Genomic DNA, 25,000 nt, shown 5'->3' on the forward strand with positions numbered 1-25,000 from the left:
ATTTCGACCACCTGGGGATCTTTAACGTGCAAGAAAATTCAATTTCCTTCCGAAAGAGCAATATAGCTAGTGCACCGCAAAAGACATTGGATATCTTCAGTGGATGCGATAACGGGGAAAATGCGCTTGCACAAAACAGATGACTGGTGAAGGCAAGACTAAAAAAAAAAAGTTTTTGTATCCCACTTTATGATGCCAAACGTTTGAGGGTGATCAATGCGTCGCGAAATGTATTGTGGTGGTGAAATGAAATTACCATGCTGGGTCGCGTGGTGATACATCCGGCGCCGGTGAATGTCCGACGAGATGTAAGGGTTGGAGGCAAATATTACTTCCCACGGCTGTGATGCTTGCGGTACGGTTATAATATGAAGGGATGAAACAAACTGAGTTATTTTGTAGAAGTTCAAGAGACGCTATGAGGTTTTCATGCGTACGGTCCCATACTGATGCTGCGTATTCTAGCTTCGGACGTATGAGAGTTATATGATACAAATGTTTTAGCAAGACGAAGCGGTGAAGTTGCGACGTAAGCAACGTACATGCAGTTAGCGTTATTAATGATGCATTAAGTATGGGTAGACCATGTTAAGTTTTGGGTGATGTGGATGCCTAGGTACTTGCATGCATTGACAGAATCAAGAGCAATGAAGTAAATATAATAAAAGGGAAAAGTGCTAATGTACAGGACACGCGCATGATTTTACATTTATTAACGTTTCATCCAATTTGCCACGTCCTGCGCCAGTTAAAAGACAAGAGTGAGATCGTACTGGACAGCATTAATGCCGTTATCGCTATTTATTTGTTGAATATTACGCAGTCGTCAGAAAAAAGATGGATGGTGGAAAATACAGTAGAAGGAAGGTCATTAATATAAATTAAAAACGAGGGCGGAACAAGCACACATACCTGTGATACGTCAGGTGGGACGTTAGCAAGCGGTGAGTACCATTAGCGAAAACAAGTTGCCAGCGTTTAATAACGAAAACTTCAATCCATCGGAATATGTTAGAATTGAAATTACGGTGGCCTACCTTAAGAAGCAGCAATTTATGACACACTTTATCAAATACTTTCGCGAAGTCTAAAAAAATGCAGTCTGCGCTAGATGACTTCTCAAGTGTGCGGTGTAATTTATGAGTGATTGAAAATAAATGTGTTTCACATGAGTATTTTAGACAGAAACAATGTTGTGCAGACGCGAAAAATGAGTTTTCATCAAGAAAAGCAACTACGTGCGTTCATAATAACTATGTGCTTCTAGTAATTTACGGCACGCCCTAGTGTGTGAAATGCGAGGAAAATTTAGGGGTGAGTGCTTACCACTGGACTTGTGAAATGGAATCAGTTACCTTCCTGATTTTCCCATCATTAGGGGGAGGATTGATGAGTCGGGCGACTGTTAAAAAAAGCTTCGCTAATATAAATTAACTGTTGACCATAGCGGTGACCTAGTGGTCTTGCTTCGAATGAGGGAGGTGTGGGGTTCGATCCCAAGTGCCGACGGGTTCCCGTCGGCTTCTGATGGGCACAAGCTTTCCCATGGCCTGCAGGTGCTCGGCTTTCGGGGGGTGAAACGTTTGGAAACTGGGTATCTGACCCCGCCTTGTGCAGAACAGGATACCTTGTGCCTTGGCACTCTTTGGTCAAAGGTTCCCTGGCGTCGTTAAAACTCATCATCACCACCATCATAAATGAGCTGCAAGCTCAAACGTTATTTAAGAGCTCCGTGCTAATCCAATCTTATCCTGCGAAGAATCATTTTTTTTAAAGACTCTACTAATTTAGCGAAGCAGAGAGCATCAACAGTTATAGGTGACATAACAGATAATCTGTGACGCGGAGTATCGAGGAGATGAACAGTGGAACTGGAAAAAAGCTTTTAACGAACGTATCATTCAACACAGTTGCACAAAGATTATTGCGTATAAGGTTGCCAAGGGATCTTGTAATGTAGTTAAAGGGTGTGTAAATGTGTAACGTGCACGCGGAAGTTTTTAAGAATAGCTTTTGGAACAGATGGCAACGCTGAAGCCAAAAAGTTACTCTTTCTAAGTTTAAGTGCTGTCAAATAAGCTTCAGAAGGTAACTTGTGAGTTGCCCACCGCGCTTTACAAGGTCAAAGCCTTGCGAGACTTAAAAGTTTTTTTTTTCCTGGTAGATAATCTCTTGATATGCGTTGTAGGTGCTTGTGGATAAGAGGTGACGACGCGTTTGGAAATATACTTATTGGTTAGTAGCTGTGCCTTTATTTTGAACAATGAGTAGTTTTCTAGAACGCAGTGTTTGTTGAAATATATTAGAACGCCATCAGTAAATGCGCATGACTGGTTATTAACAAGAGCAAAGTTATCGTTTTTGCAACCTAGGATCGTCTCGTTTTTGCAACCTAGGATCGTCTTTCTAATTTTATTCAATTGGGGATGCGGTTGCGTTAATGAAGAAATTGAGCAAAAGCTGATCGCTGATCGCCGAGCTATCAAAACCGCATAAACAACAACATATTGCCACCTCTCTGAGTCACTGCTGAGGCAGTACATCGGAGGAAGTCTAATGTCCTGCGTTAGCAATGATTCTAAGAGATTACGACAGGTTGTTGTTTGTAGTTCTGATGTACTCGCATCTGTGATACAGCTAAGTGGTCGTACAACAAGGCAGGCTTCTTGCAAAATAAACCCAGCCACAAGTGGCGCTGGTCCTGTCGTTTGTGTGTCTTTTCTGTCCCCGTTGGTCGCGAGTCTTCATATTACTTTCACGGGGACGAAACGAAGCACTGGAGGCATGCCGCTGCATGCCCTCGTGCTCACTGAAGGGAAAGCCGGCAAGTTAAGCTTTTAAATCCGCGATGCGGTTCGTGATGCCGCCGTCGACGACGCTGGATGGTTGTAAACGAGCGGTTCCGTAGCGGAACCCGCTGGCAGGGCGCCCAGGTGAAACTGCGGCTGTTGGATTAGTGCGGCTTGCGGCCAGCGAACCAGGACGAAACGCCGAGTCACAGGGTACAGCCGAAGGCTTTGGCATGGTGAGCGCTAGAACAGTATGCACCGCGAAAAAAAAAAAACGAAGCTTTGGAGGCATGCCGGTGTCACTGCCCCCGAGCCCACTGAAGGGAAAGATGGCGATCTGGGTTTTTAAGTTCGATGCGGGTGGTGATGCCACAGTCGATGACGCTTGTAGCTGAGCGGTTCCGTAAGCGGAACGTGCTGGCCAGGCACGTAGGTGAAAATGCCGCTGTTGGAATGGCCGGGACTTGCAGGCAGCGGACCAAGACAAAGCGCCGAGTCGCAGAGTGCAGCTGAGGACGTTGGCGCGATGAGCGCTATATATAGTGCAGCCTGCACGGCGAAAAAACGAAGCATTGAATCCATGCCGATGTCACTGCTCCCGTGCCCACTCAACTTTCATGAACACACCAAAGAAGCAAATAAATTAGCCACTGCGCAAAGAACGGACTTGGGATGAAAAACGGCAAAAGGGAGAGAAAACCGACCACGCCCGCCTGTCGAACTGTTTCCCTTATTATATGGCGTGTGTCGTTATGCAGAGGTGAAGTCAGCCAGGCGCCCGTAAGCGGAGGCTGTTACGTTTGGAGACGCCAACATGCCAAGAATATTAAAGCCACTGGGACTCATCAATCTACCGAGGCTTCAAAGGGCCGTCGATGTGGTTGCAGCGCTACGAGTGCAGGTGGTGGCGTCTACAAGGGTCATTCCCCCCCCCCCCCCCCCCCACCCCCCCCCCCCCCTGCTGTTTAAGGGGTGAAACGGCTCCCCGCTGTCTGAGAAAGGCTTTAGTGAACCTGTCTTTTGTTCTCAACGCTGGACCCACCCGGGACATTTTTCTCCCGGAGGGGACGACGGGGAGCCGGCGAGCGGCGGAACTGCAAATCAGCCGTGACAAATGCGGCCGGGTTTGACTAAGCCAACGTCTCTGGAATCTTCATGCTTCGAAAACAACTTCGACTTAGACTGTGCTTTCCCACACCCATACGTGAAAGCTTCTGCGAACTGCGGTGGGATCCATTCGCCCCACGCTACCGCTGTGAAGTGCAGGTGAATGACCTTCGACGCTCTCAATGGGACCCCCTTCGGGCTATTCATTACTGAAGCCTGGACAGCGCTGACACTAATCTGCCAGAAGTGGCAAGAGTGTGTGGATGGGGGCGGACCCGGAAGACTGGACACGTGATCTACATCACAGTGATTCGACGCATTTTTAATGAACTAGATTCCCCAACTAGGGACCTGGGGACAGCGGACCCTATTTAAGCAGCGATCTGGCGTGTGTTCGCCAGCTCCCGATTCACTCTTTCAATCTTTGTATAAATGTAAATAAACCCTTCAGTCTCTTCTTCACCTCGAAGACCCTCTCATCTCTTCGTCAACCCCACTACAGCAGTCTCCCGATCCGGAACCCGGGGACACCGACCTTGGCGAGAGACGGAGTCTAGCCCTCCAGCAATATAACTTTTCTGTGCGATACAAAAGGGGCAAATGTCATGGCAATGCCGACGGATTGAGCAGGTTATTCCCATAATTGAGGTATCCGTTCGGTGGCAATTCGGTGCCTTTTCGTATTTTTTTTAGGTGCTAGTTAGCTTTGTTTTGGCGTGGTGTCCTATTATCCTTTTTCTTTTGCTTCCAAATTTGCCACCTCTCTTCAAGCCGTGTTCGGCGAATCGGACTTTGGCAGCGAATTTGGCAGACATGGAAGCTGTTCTTAGTAGCCGAGATTATTGCTGTCAGCTACAAAATTTTGTGCTTACGTTTACATTGATAATGCAGTAGTATTGCATAACAGCCTGGCGGCTCTCGGGTGAATTTCGTGCACTGCCTGGGGAGTGGCGCCATGTTGAGTGGCTGATTTCGACTAATGCCTCCGTTGTCCGAGGTTTAGGACTCTACTCTGTGCTTGCAGACAAGATGCAGAAGGGCCTCCCACGCTACAACTCAAGTCATCTCTCCTCGACCAGTGATTGTGACCACTGGCCGATCGAGATTGTCCTGGCCGCGGAGGAGCTGTTACGTTTGGAGACGCCAACATGCCAAGAATATTAAAGCCACTGGGACTCATCAATCTACCGAGGCTTCAAAGGGCCGTCGATGTGGTTGCAGCGCTACGAGTGCAGGTGGTGGCGTCTACAAGGGTCATTCCCCCCCCCCCCCCCCCCTGCTGTTTAAGGGGTGAAACGGCTCCCCGCTGTCTGAGAAAGGCTTTAGTGAACCTGTCTTTTGTTCTCAACGCTGGACCCACCCGGGACATTTTTCTCCCGGAGGGGACGACGGGGAGCCGGCGAGCGGCGGAACTGCAAATCAGCCGTGACAAATGCGGCCGGGTTTGACTAAGCCAACGTCTCTGGAATCTTCATGCTTCGAAAACAACTTCGACTTAGACTGTGCTTTCCCACACCCATACGTGAAAGCTTCTGCGAACTGCGGTGGGATCCATTCGCCCCACGCTACCGCTGTGAAGTGCAGGTGAATGACCTTCGACGCTCTCAATGGGACCCCCTTCGGGCTATTCATTACTGAAGCCTGGACAGCGCTGACACTAATCTGCCAGAAGTGGCAAGAGTGTGTGGATGGGGGCGGACCCGGAAGACTGGACACGTGATCTACATCACAGTGATTCGACGCATTTTTAATGAACTAGATTCCCCAACTAGGGACCTGGGGACAGCGGACCCTATTTAAGCAGCGATCTGGCGTGTGTTCGCCAGCTCCCGATTCACTCTTTCAATCTTTGTATAAATGTAAATAAACCCTTCAGTCTCTTCTTCACCTCGAAGACCCTCTCATCTCTTCGTCAACCCCACTACAGCAGTCTCCCGATCAGGAACCCGGGGACACCGACCTTGGCGAGAGACGGCACAGGCGAACCAGGGGCCCGCATCTAACAAGGCTCACCCTGGCGCCTCTCTTGGTCGGTTACCGCGGTCGTTGCAAGGATCTAGAATTCGCAGCAGCTTGTGATAAAGGAAATTCAATCTTGATAGCTGGGGGACCGCCAGGGGGCGTCGAGGAGTACGGACGCGTTCACGTCGGCTCCGCGAAATCAGTGATTTCATGGCGGATTTTTCCTACGTTGACCGTAAATGTCCTTGAAACCTGTTTCCTAAGGTGCAAGCAACCCGAGGATACGACATTTGTGCCTGTAAGTGCATCTTTAAAGCCTATATCGTCACTCCAAGTTCGCCAGCGCTACACGCTACGATAGGCCTACTTCGACCGGGAAGGCGGCGACCGGCGAGCTCCCGCCATCGCCGACCGCGCCCGGCTCCACGATGACGATGGAAGTGGCGGTGGTGGGAACCGACATCGACCCCAAAGAAACCGAAAAAGAAGAATGGATTATGCGACTGAAGAAGCGAGCGGAAAAATTGGAGAACAACGAACGCCACCTAGGACACCCACATGGTGCCGGAGACGCGGCGGCAGCGAACGCCGCCACTGTTGCGACGACCGACGGCAGCGACACGAGAGCCTACAGAGAGGCGGGACGGAAACTCGCTGAACGTTCAATAGCCTCAGACCTCCCGAGACTTCCAGCGACCGGATGGAAAGTAGTTCTGCGTCCCAAAGAAGGACTCACAATGCTGAAGAGCACCACCGAGATGAGAATTGCGGCGGCCATCAGGGAGAACGCCGGAATCAAGGACGAGGAGGCACTGAAGGACAGACTAGCTATAAACGCCAAGCAAGGAACGATTACCTACCACTCGCCTAGCTACGAAAACGCGAGGAAGGTGGAGAAACTTGAAACTGTCAAGATCGGAGACAAGGAACGCGGTGTGACCACCTACATGAACGCACCAGAGAGTTGCGGCAGAGGAGTCATCCATGGAATTGATGTGGAATACACACACAAGTATGTACTAGAAGGACTGAACATTAACGGATTCAACCCTCTAGTCATAGATGCACGAAGAATGGGGAAGACTAAATCTTTCCTAATCACCTTTGAAGAAGAGAAAGTACCACGCAGAGTAGTCTTGAGCGGAATCACTTTCAAGTGCTTTCTATACAAGAAACGCTATGAGGTCTGTTACAAGTGCGGAGGACTTGGCCACCGCTCGGACGTCTGCGACAGTGAGGTGACCAAGTGCCGCGGCTGTGGCATGACATCGCCCCCCGAGGGGCACCAATGTACACCGCAGTGCCAACTATGTGGCAAAGAACACTACACCGGGGACAAGAGGTGCAAAAATCTCTTTCGCACCCCTTATATTGTCAAGAAACGCCAATGGGAAGCCAAACAGGAGGCTGAAGAAGCGAAGCAAGAAGACCGAAGGAACAGCCGCTCCCGTGATAGATCCGGCAGCAGAACGAGGTTTCGGTCAGAGTCGTTCCCCCGGCTACAAACCGGACAGCAACAGCCACGCAAGGAGCAAGCTGCAAAGGTGAGCTGGCCAGCTAAAGTTTCCCAGGACTCCGAGACAGTTAAAGAATTAAAAGAACTTATTAAACAGCAGGCAGATCAGATTAAGACTTTAACTGATTATATTAAGAAGCAAGAAGAGCGGATCAAAATGCTAGAAACGACAGCTAAACAACCCGAGGAAAACAAACCGCAACAGGAAAAGGCAATGGCGCCTATGCAAGTGGAGCAGGATAGAGAGGTTGAGACAGAGAAGGTTGAAAAACCCCCTTCAAGAAAGAAACGTACCAAAGAGTCGGATCTTGAGACCAAATTCGAACAACTAAACGACAAACAACAACAGGACATGAAACTACTGAACGGAACACTAATGCAATTCATGAAACAAGTCACAGAAACGATCAGAGTAGAATTTGCAAAGCGAGACGCTGCTCTCACGGCGGAATTTGAGAAAAGGAACCAATGGATATACGCGGAATTCCAAGCAACCAAAAATGCCTTGGCCAAAGAACAATAATACTATCTGGCAGTGGAACTGTAGGGGCTTTCTGCGTAAACGGGCCGTTTTACAATCGTTCCTTGCAAACGGAGACAAACCGGAAATTATAGCTTTACAAGAGTGCGGGAAAAACGCGAAGCTGCCCGGTTACAAATCGTACCCGGGCCGAGGGGACAACACGCAGGTTGCCACCCTTGTCAAACGCAACGTTACCGCGCTGCAGCACGAGACAGGGCACGTCCAATTAGATCACACTCTAATCGAAATGATACCGCGCAAGCGGAGAGAGAAAAGCCTATTCGTCTTAAACGTATACAGCTCTCCGAAACAGAGAAAGGATTGCGGCTTCGACAGGCTATTCGCAAAAACGAAACAGATAGCGGGCAAAAACCCTATCGTCATTGTCGGGGACTTTAACGCTCATCATCCCGCATGGGGATACAAATATACGCAAATCAAGGGCAGAGAACTCTGGGACAGCATTCTCCACAATGAGCTCATCTTGATCACTGACCCCATCAAACCAACAAGACAGGGCAATAGCGTGAGTAGGGACACTACACCTGACTTAACACTCACCGGAGGCCAAATCACGGCAAGGTGGTGTAACACGGGGGAGGACCTAGGAAGCGACCACAAAATTATTGAGATTGTGGTAGAAGACGGACCGCCCACACCGAGACCCAAAAAGGTCGCAGCGGTAAATTGGGATCTATTCAGGGCGAACCTTCCTACCCGAGACGCAATCAGGGACATAGAATCTTGGGGCACAGACCTTCTCGCAGCAGTTAAAGAAGCCACCGAAGAGGTGGAAGCAGACGAAACGCAAGAGGAGGTAGACAGGCGTATGATAGGCCTGTGGCGCAAGAAAAGGGAGCTAGAAGAAAACCTTGCTCAAAACAAGGGGAATAGAAACATACGTAAGCTCCTAGCCAAACAGAATAGAGATATCGAGGAGCACGCGCTGAACTTAACCAGACAAAACTGGGGTAGTATCTGCGAGCAGATGGACCGCAGAATCAGCAAAGCCAACACGTGGAAAATGCTCAGACATCTCTTAGACCCGGACAAGACAAAGTATGAGGCACGACAACAACTACAGAAACTCGTATATAAATACGAAAGCACTAGCGATCAACTAATCTCTGAAGTGAGGGACAGGTACTTGAGGTGCACACCACCCACACCCCTCCCCGAGTACAAGGGCGCAGAGAATCCTCTTCTAGATGGGCCCATCACCATCGGAGAGGTTAGGGCGGAGTTGAACAGACTCAGAACTAAAACTGCGGCAGGTCCAGACAGAATCAGCAATCGCATGCTGAGGAATTTGGATGATGCATCAATTAGAAACCTAACAGCGTACATGCAGGAATGTTGGGACAAGGGCCGAATACCACCTTCGTGGAAAGAGGCCAACCTAGTCCTTATTCCAAAACAAGGTAAGAAACTAAGTCTCGAAAACCTGAGGACCATTTCGCTTACCTCATGTGTAGGTAAGCTAATGGAGCACGTTATTCAAACGAGGCTAAACAGATTCCTAGAAGAACAAAAGCTTTACCCCGACACAATGATCGGATTCAGGACACATCTTTCTGCATGCGATGTTATGCTTCAACTTAAAGAACAAGTGCTAGACAACGAAACAGCTGATACCAGAGTAATAGTCGGCCTTGACGTGGCCAAAGCTTTTGACAACGTTGACCACGCAGCCATACTAGAACGCTTAGAAACTCTAAATGTAGGGGGAAAGGTATACAACTACGTGAAGGACTTTCTTTCAAACAGAACAGTTACTATCAGCCTAGGAGGGAAGGAAGAGAAAGGCATAAGGCTGGGCAACAAAGCTACTCCCCAAGGCTCGGTCCTATCACCGACACTCTTCCATATTGCAATGATTGGCTTACCACAGAAATTGACGCGTATAGAAGGGCTCAACCACACAATATACGCGGACGACCTCACCCTCTGGGTTACCAGAGGCAGTGACGCGCACATCGAAGGTACCCTCCAAAGAGCGATCGAGGAAATTGAGTCGTACCTAAAACAAGTAGGACTCAAATGTTCTGCCGAGAAATCTGAAGCGCTCTTCCTCGGCCCACAAAAGAGACGAACAAAGCCCCATGAACATGGGATAACGCTAACGGTAAACGGGGACAAAATACCATCAGTGGAGATGATTAGAGTACTGGGTCTTAGGATACAGACAAACGGTAAGAACACCGAAACGATACGAAAACTCGAATCGAGTGTAAGCCAGACGTGTAGGCTACTCAAAAGAATAGCAAATAAACACGCGGGAATGAAGGAGACGAACCTCTTAAGACTAGTTCAGTCATTTGTAATCAGCAGAATCACATACGTGGCACCATACCTACGGCTAGCCAAAGCAGAAAAAAACAAGATTGAAATCCTACTTAGGAAAGGCGTCAAAACCGCTCTGGGCCTCCCCCCGTACACATCCACCCAGAAAATTCTGAACATGGGGATTTCAAACACCCTAGACGAGCTCATTGAGGCTACCAGAGTAGCGCAACAACAACGACTTCTACGCAGCCATTCGGGGCTAAAAATACTAAAAAAGCTAGGCTTCGAACCTCGAGCGCGGCTCAAACACACGGAGAATATCCCAACAGACATAAGGAACAAAATCAGAATCCCACCACTCCCAAGGAATATGCATCCGGTACACCATGAGGGTAGGCGAAAGGACAGAGCGAAAGCTCTGCAGAAAAAATTAGCCAATAGACAGGACGTGGTTTACACGGACGCGGCGGAATATGAAGGCAGAACGGGTTTCGTAGCCCTGGCGACCAGGGAGGGCGGAGACCGAGTCTCGTGCTGCAGCACCCAACAGAGTGATGCAACAGCGGCTGAGGAGGTAGCCATTGCGCTGGCTTTAACTCAACGGAATGTTAGGGTGATTATAACAGATTCCAAATCGGCTATCCGCAACTACAACGCAGGCAGGGTATCTGTCGAAGCAGTCAAAATTCTCACAGCCGACCCGACACCGGCAGAACTAATTAACCTTGTTTGGACTCCGGCCCACGAGGGCCTCCGGGGAAACGAGACAGCGCACGCATTGGCCCGAGGACTCACACACCGGGACCCCAATGCGGTCTCGTCGAGTAGAGAGTCCCTTCAGACGAGCGAGGAGCTGAACACGTACCAAGATATTCTTAACCATTACAGATTAGGAAGACAGACATTACCTGGAGCATGCAAGGGCCTCAGCAAAAAGGAAGAGGTCATATGGAGAAAGTTACAGGCGGGAGTTTTTCCGAACCCACTCGCACTAAGCAGATGGCATCCGGCGATCCAAGACCCCAGGTGTAAACAGTGTAATGAAATAGCAGACATGATCCACATGGTGTGGACATGCCCTAGCCACAACGAACCAGACAGGAATATAGAGTCCTGGGAGGCTTTAATGGCCAGCCAGAAAGAAGAAGAACAAAAAGAAGTCATCCGTCTGGCCCTGGACACCGCTGAATCACAAGGGATCCCAGCCTGCTGAAAGGGGAGGAAGATGACGGCGGTCAAGACTCGTCTTTTTCGCCCTCTGATTCCTTGACGGGTGCAAATAAAGTTATTTCATCATCATCTTGATAGCTTACTTCCACCTCCTGGACTTTCACCCAATGATCGGGTTCAGCCTGCTGTGCACGGAGCTTTGCGCGCTTACAATGTGCTAAAATTACAGGACAGTACACCTCTGGCTAAATGAAAATGAGAATTGCTTTTGAGCAAAGGAAATGGCGCAGTAACTGTCTCACTTGTGTCGGTGGACACCCGAACCACGCCGTCTGTAAGGACGGGATAAAGGAGGGAATGAAAGAAGAAAATGTACAGTTTTTGTTCCTTGTCTAAATACTGAAACATGTAGAGAGACTAGATGTAGCAAATACAGTGTAGGGGTATTTGGTCTCTATAGTGCTAAGCGCAACATACGAACGCTGTGATGCCAGTACCCATGTGGCTCAGTGGCTATGGCGTACTGGTACTCAGTATGGTGTATTGACAGCGGGGGTCGCATTATGCAAAAAGTTGGAGAGGACACTTAAGCTCAACCTCAAAGGTATGACGCGATAGCGTAATGGGTTATTTCCCATACATGTACGTCATTCTCTACATTCATAGATCCCTGGGAGTCCTCATAGCCCTCCTGGCGCTCTGGTGCAGCGTTTAAGCGATGCGCCACAGTCCTGCGATGGCAGGTGCTCCCAGTGGTGGGCCTTGTTACGTTTGGAGACGCCAACATGCCAAGAATATTCAAGCCACTGAGAAGCATCAATAGACAGAAGCTGCAAAGGGCCGTCGAATGCAGGTGGCGGCGTCTACAAGGACCCCCCTGCTGTTTACGGGGTGAAACGGCCATCCGCTGCCCGAGAGCGGCTTTTGGGGAGCCTGGTTGTCGTTTGTTCTCAACGCCCGACCCACCCGGGACATAACGAAGTCCTTCTCCCGGAAGGGATGGCGGGGGAGCCGGCAAGCGGCGCGGGGCTGCAAATGAGCCGTGGCAAACGCGGCCGTGTTTGACTGAGCCAACAACGCCGGAATCCTCGTGCTTCGAAAACAACCTCGTCTTACCCTAAGTGCTTTTACTTATACGTGGAAGCTTCTGCAAAGTGCAGTGGCATCCTTTCGTTCCCACGCTACCGCTGTGAAGTGCAGGTGACTGACCTTCGACGCTGCCATGGGGCCCCCTTCGAGCTATTCATCACTGCTGCCTGGACAAGCACTTGCCAGAAGTGGCGAGAGTGTGTTGTTGGGGACGTCCGGGAAGGCGAATCCTAAAGACTGGACACGTGATCGACATCGCAGTGATTGGACGCATTTTTAATGAACTAAATTCTCCAACTAGGGACCTGGGGACAGGGGACCCTATTTAAGCAGCAATGTGGCACGTGGTCGACTAGCTCCCGATTCACTCTTTCGAACTATGTAAAAATGTAAATAAACCTTTTTCAGTCTCTTCTCCACCTGGAAGCCCATCTCGTCTCTTCGTCACCCCGTAACAGCAGTCGCGATCCGGAACGCGTGGACATCGACCTTGGCGAGAGACGGCCCAGGCGAACCAAGCGCCCACATCTAACAACTGGTGGCAGCGATGGGATCGAAGCGCAATCCCCCAACACCGGTGGCCTGCTATGGGGTTGGAGCCCCACCTCTAACAGCCTTGTGCGCCACAGGTACGTTGCTCATCCCGAGCGACCAATCATTAATTTAACTGCCATGGTGGGCAGGTTGAGATGCAAGGTCATGTGACCTAGGTGGCCCACCTGCCTGCTAGGTTGCTCTCTGGGGCCACCTTCCAGAGCCATAGCCATTATTATTCACTAACAACTCTGACAACGCCGACACCGGATTTTCTGATGAACAGGGACTATAACGCTATCGCGTTAAAATGCTCGTTTACTGATACAGATATGGTGGCCTGCAGTACTGCGTGATTCACAGCCGCCCAGCTATGGAACCCTCCGTAACGATCATCACTTACCCAGTCTGCAAGAGGGTTCCGAAAAACGGTGTTTCATAGGCTAAGAATAAACAGCCGCCCGTATTTGTGTGTGGCGAAATCCGCGCACGACACGGGAACTGTGGTATAGTTAGCGCCCTCGTTCTTCGACGGCGCTTCTGTGCCGGCCTGCGGCGTAAGAAATTACGTGGCCATCATCTTTTCACCGGATGAGAGAGAGAGAGAGAGAGAGCTGCCAAAGGGGAACAACTCAGGTAAAATCTGCACTTTCAATTCCTTGTTATTTGTGCCGCTAAATTCAGCGTGCGTCCACTGCCCGGCGTTCTCCGTAACCGTCAAAGTTACCGCTATGACAGCATATTCTTTTTTCTCCTTGCAGGTGATAGGTGATGCCGTAACATAGAGGTTCAGAGGTTCACCCACACTTTTTCTCTGTTCCATGTGACAGCTCAACTTGCAGCAGGGAGAGCCGATATGCGAGCCAAAGGCCGTCGCCCATAAAGAAAAACCTCTGCGACCTGCTAACAGCTTGCAGGCAACCACCGCAATGGCCAAGTCAGCGACCGCTATTCTGTTTCTTTTTTCCTTTGTAACCCACTTGCTCAGTGATTAGAAGGCGCGGCTTTTCTGCGGCGGAACTGGTTTTATTGCATCATTGTGCGGAAAGGGTATCTCGGTTCGGCCCCTGCAGTTCGTTGCCGTTTTAAAGAACGGCCGCAAAGGGAGAGGAGTCCACTTCAACAGTGACTGCATAGTCAAACGTAAGTATATAGGAGGGGAATGACTCAATACGTAGCAAAATCTGGGACGAATCCTGCGCCAAATCGGTCCTGCTGCGCATTCTCCATTCGTAATTCTTGGCGATCCGCGAGTGATACCAGTACGATTTACTGACCGTACTGAAGTCATGATAAGAGCAGTTGCGCACATCACAGCTGCTTACGTGCACCTGCATATGGTAAACTCTAAGTAAATCCTGCGGCTTTTGCAACAAGCCATTTTTTAACAGGGTCTTAATAGGTATAGGCGTTCTCAATTACTGCAGTATAACCTCGGCCCTCAACATGACGTCAGCTTATGAATGTAACAATGACATTTTAGGGAAACATTTAGTAATTGAGCTGCAGGCAGGGGGACAGGGGAGGACAGAGCGAGGTAAACAGTTGGTTCATTTTATTGCAACAACAATATTCACAGCAAATAGTACACACACACACACACACACACACACACACACACACACACACACACACACACACACACACACACACACACACACACACACACACACACACACACACACACACACACACACACACACACACACACACACACACACACACACACACACACACACACACACACACACACACACACACACACACACACACACACACACACACACACACACACACACACACACACACACACACACACACACACACACACACACACACACACACACACACACACACACACACACACACACACACACACACACACACACACACACACACACACACACACACACACACACACACACACACACACACACACACACACACACACACACACACACACACACACACACACACACACACACACACACACACACACACACACACACACACACACACACACACACACACACACACACACACACACACACACACACACACACACACACACACACACACACACACACACACACACACACACACACACAAAACAGAACTGAATAGGTTATCATTTATGAAACGGGTGCTGACAGAAAAAGAAAGAAAAGGCTGCTTTATTAAAGCAGGAAGACGGAACAGCAGCGAAGATCTCCAAAACAGGTGATTCTCAGGCTAAAACGGACGTCCTGGGACACTCCGCCCAGCTACAAGGGGGTATGCCTCGGAACATCGCGAGTTGCACAACAGAAGTTCTGCAGCGTTCACTCAGCACACGACGGAAGCAGCGCCATGTGAAACAATAGACTAGAGTCGGAGCATTTTCCACCCCTAAGAATGAATTGGGACCCGTTATTGAATCCTATTTATGCCTCCACTGCACGTACCCGTCGTTGCGGCGACGGAGCGCCAGCAGAGCACCCCGGGCTATGGAAGCTCGCGCATCAGCTAACTCAGGCCGACACGTACACCCAAGCACGTATCCGCCTCAAAGCTAACCTTTCGTTTCTCCCAAGACGGGCTGCGCGATAGCGACAACGCGCGCGTTTCCAGTCGGCTGCAGGCAGGACTCTGCGCGCACTGGCCGATACGCACAGCGCCCGCCCGTCGAGAGAGAGGCCGGCGGCGCTGGCGGTTTCGCTTTTTCGTGTGAATGACCCCATTCTTTTCTTCGCGCTGCGCCTTGCTTTTGTGTGCGTCGCTGCGTCTTTGTTCAGCTCGCTTTCGTTTGGCTTCGCCCCTTTCATATCAACGGCTCGCCTCTGCCGTGCTTGCACCGCTCCCGTCGTCCCGCTTATTCTATCTTCCTGTTTCGCCGCCACGTGGAGGCTGCCATTTTGGTCCCAGCAATGGCGCCCCGGCGTTCGATAGAGTGCGCAGGCGTCGTGTACACGTAGTTCGTGCGTGCATTCGCCGCGGGGGTCCCATGCGTGCCCACGGGCGGACGGGCAGGAGGCCAAAATCGTGCCGCGCTTATGCGAGTTTCGCGCGATTTTCAATGAGTATCGGTGTCGTAACCGCGCGAAAAATAATGTGACGGCCTCGAGCTGTCCGTCCGCCTTGCGCTGCAACAAAGGAGGCGCTGGGAGCGGTGGTTGCGGCGCTTCCGCTCAGTGTAGAGCGCATTCTTTAGAACGAAAGAGGGAGGGAGAGAGGAGGAAACGAGGAAGTAAATAAAAGTGAAGAAAGAAGAAAGAAACGGTAGTGCAGCGAATACTGCTACGTTTGTAGCCCTTTCAAAGAGTTATGAATAGCGCCCTGCGGGAAACGCTTCTGGTCGTTCAGAAGCACGTAGGTTATGACGGTAGTCCAGTATGAACTGACTTCCGTTTTGAGTGTATGGGCTGCAGAATACAATCGTGGGCTCCTGCAGAGATCCCCGCTTAGTTTAGGTTTTTCTAATTCACTTTAGCTCCACACCATACCCATATCAATGCAGATCGAAACTGTAACCGGTAAAATTTCCCGGAAGGTGAATCTTAATCCACCCCGGAAATAAGTCCACTTGCACTGATGTGCACTGTACGCGTTTGAGCCCAGACGCGCTCTGCCACTCAACTACAAGGTTTGCCCTGCTGTGCTTACCGAATATCGCGAAGGAACTCCGTTTCACGCCAGGCTTTCATGACGTGACGCACGCAACGCAACAGGACGCTCGTGTTCTCTTCCTTGCACGCCTCTCTCTGCGGCTGACATGACGTATTCAGTTGGAAGTACATGCCGAAGGCTTAGTTGGCTAGTATGACAGCTTCGGTCGACAACCTCGCTGTGTTACTACGCCTCGGTAGCGCACTGTCGTGCCCCGTGTCGATTTCTCCACGACCGCTTGAGTCGTGCTTGCCTCTGGACGCGCAGTCAGGCCGTGCGCTGGGAAAGACAAAGGGGGGGAGGGGTTGCTCTGGTCCGCCTAGATTGGTTCGGGTGGTTGGGGTGTACAAAACGCGCGGCAGCGGCGGCGGCGGCCGGGGACCTGTTTTGCAGCGCGGGCGAGGAGGGGCGGCCGGCCGAGTCAACGTCCCTGACGCGCGGCGGCCTGCCGTCGGCGGCCGCACGCGGAAAGATGCGGCCGCCGACAAGCCTTGCGCGCGCTCACCGAGAACCGTCCGGAAAAGCCTTCCGCGCGTGCTGTCGAGGGGTCTGCGGGCCGGATTTGCATTGGCGGAGCCGATCTCGTCCCGCCGCTGCTCGCATTCTGGGTACCCAGCCCAAGACGACTCCGTACGAGGGCCGCGGCGGAGGTCCAGTGCGCTGCCGGCGCCCGAGCCTCTAGCCGTGTCCATGAGCTTATCGCGCCCATCGTTTGCAACGGTTCAGTACGCAGGCAGCCAATTAGGAAGAGAGAGAGAAACGACGACGCGGCGTAGCGTCACGGGTGAGAGAGGAGGAAGCTGGAGGGAGCCTACGTTGCAGACTTTTCCTGGTATCTCTCGGAGACACAAACTATGACGTCTGCAGTGTTAATCAAACTATCTGCAAGTTTTCGTCACTTGTTACGTTATTCCCGAGACGCACCGGCACGGTGATGCTTCCTCTTTAAGCGCTTTCTTTTTGCGGATACATAAATATTCTAATGGCTGTATGCGTAGGTAACTCAATGAATGGAACAGAAATGATTTCGAACTGTGATGATGACCTGCACCCAGCGTTGCAAGGAAGGGAACGAAGCAGCAGTATTCGCTCGAGTTCGGCCCCCGACAATGGCGGAGTCCGAGAATTGAGTTAAGACGAGCAGAGTTCGTTCTCATTCTTCGCACCGCTCTGCGTGTGTCTCAGACTCGGCTGTTCACTTCATGATGCTTGATAACAAAGTAGACCTCCAAGACACCTTAACACAATTCAATTCTTGATCATCGGAACTTCCTGTGGGGCATCTTCTTGACCCTCTACGTCTTATTCCCATTGTACAGCGCTGTGTTCTTTCCCATTCTTCGTCCCACTGTGCGTGTGTGCCTCAGATTGCGCTGTTCACTTCACGGAGGACGCCCAGCTCGAATCAGGAGGCAAATACCTTGATTAAAAACTGTTGATCACGGCCGTTTGTATTATTGCAAGCGCTACCAAGAGGAGGAGAGAAAAGAACTGTCAGACTCTGCCCTCCTTCCCACGCGACGAAAGAGTCGCCACGATAGCTGTATCGCATCCGGCCATATCCTTGGCCTGCCTAGATTCCAAGACCTCGGATGACAACATCCTCTTCTGAATGAACGCTTGGTTAGTGAACACGACGTACTAAACCTGCAGCCACGCCGTTTAGCCAAGGGAAAGTCCACAATACAGGTACCGTTGTAAGAAAATTTCTTCGCCGCGAGACACTAGTTTCCTTTGGTAGGATTGCACGATCCGCACAAACAGCTTAGAAATAACACTGCATGGTATACACCCAAACCTTGCCCGTTGCGTGCCACGTAGTCAATACCGCTACTGAATAACGCTGGCAAAGCGTTGCGTTGAGAGACAAAAAAAGAAAAAAAAAGAACTAAAGGTTAGCCGTTGATGACGAAATGTCCGCGGCGAAAAAAGTTCAACGCGCTTGGTGAATAAGTGCGATCATCACCACGTAACTACATGCCCTTGAGTAGAAAGGAAAAATGCATACATTGGGCGAATAATGAATACAACATTCGGTGAACAAACCACCCTATATACAGCTCGCCGTGCAAAGGTGTTCCGCGGTCTAGGGAGATTAAAAGCCTGCTCGACTGGTCGCGTCAGAACGCTCTCGAGTGGTCCCACGAATCGGCGCTTCTTGGTCTGGCTCGAGTCCGAGCGGTGCACGAGGCACCTCCGCGTGCGTTTGCCGTGGCGGCTGCGGGACTCGGCGCAGTTACGGGCACGTGACCGAGGCCGCGTGCGCTAGGTGGCATAAGCGCGACATCGCGGAGGTGGGGCTTCTAGCTCTAAATCCCTCTGGTTGAGTTTTAAACCGCACTTTTTCCACCAGAAAGCGCGCGATCGTGTCTGGAGCACCAGAACTGCTAAATGGAATGGTTTTATGAAAGGCAAGCTCGCAATGCGTAGCTGCGCACTGAGCGACACACTTGGGGGAAACGGCATCACGTCCCGCCCCGGGGACATGGTTGGGGTGCACTAAGTTACAATGCACAGCAGTTTGTGAACAGTCATATCGCAACATACATTCGGACCTAGTAGTTTACGAGCAAGTGTGCATGCGCACTTTCACCGAGCACGCTTGGTCCGGACCGTGTATTTACGGTGTCTTATAACTTGCTTTGCAGGATGGACATTCAGCGGAAGTCGCACGCAATTACAGTGCCATCCTTTTGCCGCTCTGCGAACGATTTGAGCTTTTTGGGGTCCTTCCTGCGATGATCTATAGCGACAGCGGCAGGCTTGACGGGAAAGCATTACGGCAATGAGACAAACACGTTTTGACCTGAGCATCGCATAGCAAAAGGACCACGGAGGCCCTTCACGCCGACAGTGTGTGGGCTGTTTCAGCCGCGGCATTTGACAACTCGCAGTTTCTGACAAAAAAGCGCGAACTGTTAGCTTCACGAAGAGAATTAACTAGACGTGTTCTTTTTTAAAACTGTTTTAGTGCCGTTCCTCTCCATTTGTCTTTAAAGCACAGCCTAGTTGCTTAGTATGTTTATCGTACTACTATCTATAATAAGTTCTTGTTCAAGCTTATCATGTACGTGCTTACAGCAATACCTGCCGGAGGCCCCCGTGAAAGCTCTCCAAATTTGTATTCTTCAATAGTCGCCGAAAATCGTCGCAAACAGTGTGCTTTAAACGACAGGGAAGTACACAAGACCTCTTTTGCACGCAGACTATATGGTCAGCGTCAGCAAGTGTCTGAAAAAGGATTTACGTTGTCAACAGTGAAAAATCAGTGCAAAAATTACGAGCAACGCGAAAATACGTGCACAGCCAAAATATTACGTTTTCTACATTTTATGTTCTTAGTAATAACACAAAGCAAGTGAATAGATGTTCGCATTGATAATGGGCGAGAGCTTTACGCTCCAGTGAAGGCTGGTACTGTATATGTGTGTATGCGCGTCTGAAGACGGAGCCTTTGGGCTGTGTGAGTGCAAGCCACTAAACACGCTCATTTTATTTAGGTTAGCTTTTGAATTCCTGTTCAAATTTTAATTTAATGTACAGTCATGTGAAGTAACAAATCCATTCCAGAAAAAATTTTTTTGAAGATACCGAAAATTTCGGTATCTCCAGCATGCAGCAAACGCCAAGTGCTGATATCGACCGCCATCACATTAGCACGTGCTTGCACATCTGCATAGCTTCAAATGACGGCGTAAACTTAGGCTACAGAAGGGCATACGCTGACGCAGGCTTCGAACATAGTCAGCGGGGGAATCTGCGAATGTGGCGTCAACGACGACTGGCTTGTCTGCGCTCGATTCGCCGGCATCTGGTGACGTTTTCCTTCTAAATAAGCGAACGATTCCCCTAGCAAGTCGCCACCCAACGCAGTCGCTGTATCTGCAGTTCTTAAAGGGACACTGAGGACAAACACAAGTTGGCCTGTATCGACTAGTATCGATAGAGCAACGCGTTCTCATTCTAAAGAGACCACTCTAACCGAAACTGGAGCCTTTATAAGCTAGAAAAGACATAAAAACGAAATACCAGTGCCGCCACAACCGGCAGATTTTGCAAGTACAGTGCCTGCGTCGACACTTTTTCATCGCGGATCTCAGAGGCTACGTTAGACCGTCATACACTTGAAAATGGTGGCAACCTGTCCGTTTTCGGTAAGGACGTCACGAGTTACAGTCGACTGGCGGGAAGATTTTTAAATCCAATACATGCCGATACATGCGTCGTTGCTGCATATAGCAAACGTCATCAAATCCAGAAGGAGCTAGAGAAACATCTTTTACTGAGAACAATAGTTGTATAGAATTGCCCTCAGCGTCGCTTTAAGCAAAACAAAAAAAGAATTCATTAACATGTGAACGGTTCCGTCGTTGTTAGGAGTCCCTGCTTTTTCTATGGCACCTTACAAACCAGCCGAGATATTTTTTTTTTCCGGACAGCCGGGAGTGATATGTGCACGTGTGTATGCAACCTGCTTGCGGGCTTTGCTCTCCTTTCTCCCCACTGTACGACCACCTTAAGCTGATGCATTAGGCACGCCTGAGCGAAACACTTCCCAGGTCTTTTTTTCTTCCTTTAACTTTGTTCCGTTCTTTTCGCGCAAGACCGAATCCAGCACACACGTGCTAGTGCAGTGTTAAGAGTAATATCGCGAGCTAAATTCACTTTTAAGGCGCATAAATCAAGTGGCAAAATTTCATGCCTCTTTGGACTGCTGCACTTGTGGAAGGAATCAATACCAATACATCATTGCTTCAGGCGAAAAGGATTCGCACCCCCGGAGCTTATTGAAATTTTATGCTCCTACGAGTGTGTTGAACAGAACATGAAAGGACACATGATTACATAATGCTTTTGTTACGTAGCGATCACTTCATCGGCCTCGAAACTCATCTCCATGTCAAAACTTAACGTATGCGTTAAAGAGTCAGAAATTGGAAGACAGACCTCCTTTGAAAAGTTCCTGCGGGCAGATCTGAACATGACGCTTGAGACAGCCGGGTAGAATTGCGCCGCCAAGCACTGCGGAATAAGGCTACGTATCACAAGGTACTGCATAGGCCTGGAGCCTGCTTACAAACATAGGGGGCGCTCGCGTACGCTGTGGCCGGGGGTACCGTCGTCTGCGACGGTGTGCGCATCGCTTATCACGCCGTTTGAGCACTGCCTTCCATGCCTATAGGCTGTCTAGTTTGAACGATTCTGTTTGCGAGCACATTTAGCGCCCGCGGCAGTATGTCCAACTACACAAGATGCTTCTGCGATTAGGAGAGACGCACTTAGCTGACTGGGCGCCTAGACGTTGAGGGAATATGTGCGTGACATCACAACAAGCATTTATCGTGATGTTTTAAAACGATGTCAGCTTCGAAATTATGTTAGGTAATCATTATGCTCTTCTCAAATGTAGTCGACAGCGGCTAACGAACAGCCATGTCCAAAGGTGCACTGCCAAATGAGAAAATTATTTCGGAAAGCTTTGTTTGCATCTGTTTCTACATGGGCCGCGTTGTTGCCCGCTATCCCCACCCGGGAGTAACTCCGGTGGGCACATATTGTGGTGTTTCAAAATATTCATCGGCTTTGAAATGACGTTCCATACTTGCACAATCTGTTCTAGCTGGGATGTACTCGGCTTTTGCCAGCGAAGGCAAGACTTTATAGGTGCACTGTGAAACCAGAAGACTACCTTGAAAAGTTTTCTTTACGTGTATTGTTACCCCCAACCGGCAACTGCAGCGCCACCGCATCTTGCTTACATCAAAGAGTGGTTTTCGTATATGTAACGTTTCTCGCTATCAGGACGTCCCTTATCACCTTCACTGTTGCAACTTCGACAGCACAAGTGAGTGAGTTTCGTTACACTTGCGACTGCCTCAAGGATGTATTGTTTACGGCGGCGTTTCAGGAGCTACTGCGCAATGACCAACGGCGTTCTAGCCCTCGGCTGCGCGAACTGTGAAGTCATGATTAGCAAGGTGCCGGCGATTGTAATTAACAAGCAACGAGCAGTTACGAGCGCACCTCCAGAGGCCCGCTTCTCTCATTTCAACAGGAAACACACTCTGTATTTATGTTAGGATAATGTTACCCCGAACTAAATTCGTCGATAGAGACTCGTTGTCACTATTACTGGTGTTATATTGTGACAACCCTACTGACTTTTCAGACAGCACAGAAATGCGTTTGCAACGATTTCACTGACATCATCAGCTCATTTCTAAGTGCTGCTGCGCGCAGTACGTTGCATTCTATATTTCCCTAAGCCTAACACACAAAAAACACCAGAGAAACCGAAACTACAATAGAATAGGGCGTCCTCATACGGCATTCTCATGAAACATAAGTAGGAAGAATATATATGACGTAACTATATTGGAAAGGTCATACAAAGAGAACAGGCGAAAGTTTCTGCGCAGCAACGTCTTAGGTCATCCTTTGACGTGCGTCCTGACAAATTGTAGCACATGCAGGAAATTTGGCAGTACTGCTGTCGCGACAAAACTGAAACCACGCGACTTATAACGGTGACAGAATTTCCACTTATTGTTTCGTGTCTACTTGTCGCCACACAATGCACCCTTTAGTGACGCACATAGAAGGGCTGAACCGCTTCTTGTGAATGGTATCGGCTCATATATATTCTAACCGGATTCGGGAAATTCTAATTTTATGCCCATGGCGTTTGTACCGGTGACAGGTGCGAGCAACGCATCCCGTAAGCCTCTATCTTATTTATTGCACTGAATCTCTATTTCAGGTTTCAAACTTTCATTGCTGTGCGACGATCTTGCTCGCCTTGCATGCTGTCGAGATGACACGTAGTAGGCGCCTCAGCGCCGCCGGCGTACGAACAACTACTGAGAAAGGATTTAGAATTAGCTGTAATGAGCGCTTTACGAAAATGAGATCAATATTGGTCTGTCCATGGCGAGAGTTCCTGGGAAACTCGCACAAGACGCTGGCGGGTAATACAACTATCGTTGCCTGAAACGTTACTGCGAACTTAAAAAAGGACCCCACCCACATTATTTCGGCACGCGCAACAGAAAGTGATGGCCGGCCTAACGTTTCGCGACAAGCCTGTGGCGTGCCGAAGACGTCTTCAAGCTTTTACCTTTTTAGTGCGTAGAGATTTCCTGTGCCCACAGAAACACGCACTACGTGCGAATGATACACAGTACCGAACCAATTCCGAATTACCAAGCTGTTCGCCGTTACGATGTGGTACAAAACGCCACGGTTCTACTGGCACGCTCCGTTTGCTGCGCCAAGCGCGGGAAGGCAAGACGTTTCGCGAGACCGGCCGTTTACGAGTGCGCGAGCAACAGAAAGCTGGCCGTTGAACTGCCAGCTTCCTGTCGTTCGCAACTGAGGACGAATGTAGCGCCACTCGCCTCGTTTCGTTGTCGATCTTGTAGCTGCTCTTGTAGAAGCCCACGATGCCGCCGACCAGAGAACCTCTGAACTTGAACCGAAGGCGGTACAAGCCCGCAGGAGTGGGACCTGCGCCAGCCTTGTCTGCTACGGGCACAACGAAGAACTCGTTGAGGTCGTCTTCGAACGGCGCTCCCGTGCTCAGAGGGCTGCCGTCCTCAAAGAACACCTCGGTCTCGTCAACCGTCAGTCGGAAGACGTGCACAACGAATCGGTCTACGGGCCGCGTCGCGTTCACCGTGATCCAGACCTCGCCGTCAAACGAGTCCCTACTCAGGTGCGGCTCCAGCGTCAGGTCGTATGCAAGCGGCACCATGGTAGCCGGCAGCCTGAAGTCCAGCTTCGGCTTGGGCGGCTCCAGCGTGGTCGTCTGCAGCGGCCTGCGAGTCGTCGTGGTCGACGGCGGCTGGGTCGTCCGGCGGTTCGGAAAGTTGTCGTTTTTCGTCCCGCGCCGCGGCGTCATCCCGTGAAGCGTGTGGGAGTCGCGCGTCTGCTGCTGGTGGCCCTTGAGGAAGGCGATGAGCAGCCCCACGCTGCACAGCAGCAGCATGAGCACGACCAGGCCGCAAGCGGCCGTCGACCGCCGGTGGAACGTCTTGCTCATGGTGGCGCTGGCCGCCGAGTCCACCTCCACGGACCCTCCTGCACGTGCGACGGCATCCGTCGCTTTGAAAACGGTGCCGCCGCCGCGTCGAGGCGCCATGCAAACTGGTTTCATCTCGAGGCGCTTTGATTCAGCGCCATCTCTCGACGACGCGTCGCACATGGCGGGCGCTGCCGGCCAGCGCGCTCAGCTGAGCGGGGGAAAAGTAAGTCGGAGACAAAGGCGGCCCACTTGTGGAGCTCAGGCTGCTCCGACTGCCCCTGTTTGGAGCGCGGCGCTGTCTCAGCGCGCCACCGGCCACCACTAGTTGGCGGCGCGCGGGACCGCAGTATCGAGGG

General features: G+C 50.5%; 1 protein-coding gene across 1 annotated transcript in view; it reads right to left on the reverse strand.

The window, feature by feature from the left end:
* LOC144115007 (uncharacterized) overlaps window positions 1-25,000 on the reverse strand; it is a 190,321-nt gene that overhangs the window by 165,101 nt on the left and 220 nt on the right. Inside the window, exon 1 of the mRNA XM_077649119.1 lies at window positions 24,019-25,000. This exon is cut by the window's right edge and continues 220 nt beyond it. Coding sequence (XP_077505245.1) covers window positions 24,019-24,824 — 806 coding nt within the window. The 5' untranslated portion in view covers window positions 24,825-25,000. The remainder of the gene's footprint in view (window positions 1-24,018) is intronic.

This window comes from Amblyomma americanum, chromosome 1 (assembly GCF_052857255.1).
Source record: "Amblyomma americanum isolate KBUSLIRL-KWMA chromosome 1, ASM5285725v1, whole genome shotgun sequence".
NCBI lineage: Eukaryota > Metazoa > Arthropoda > Arachnida > Ixodida > Ixodidae > Amblyomma > Amblyomma americanum.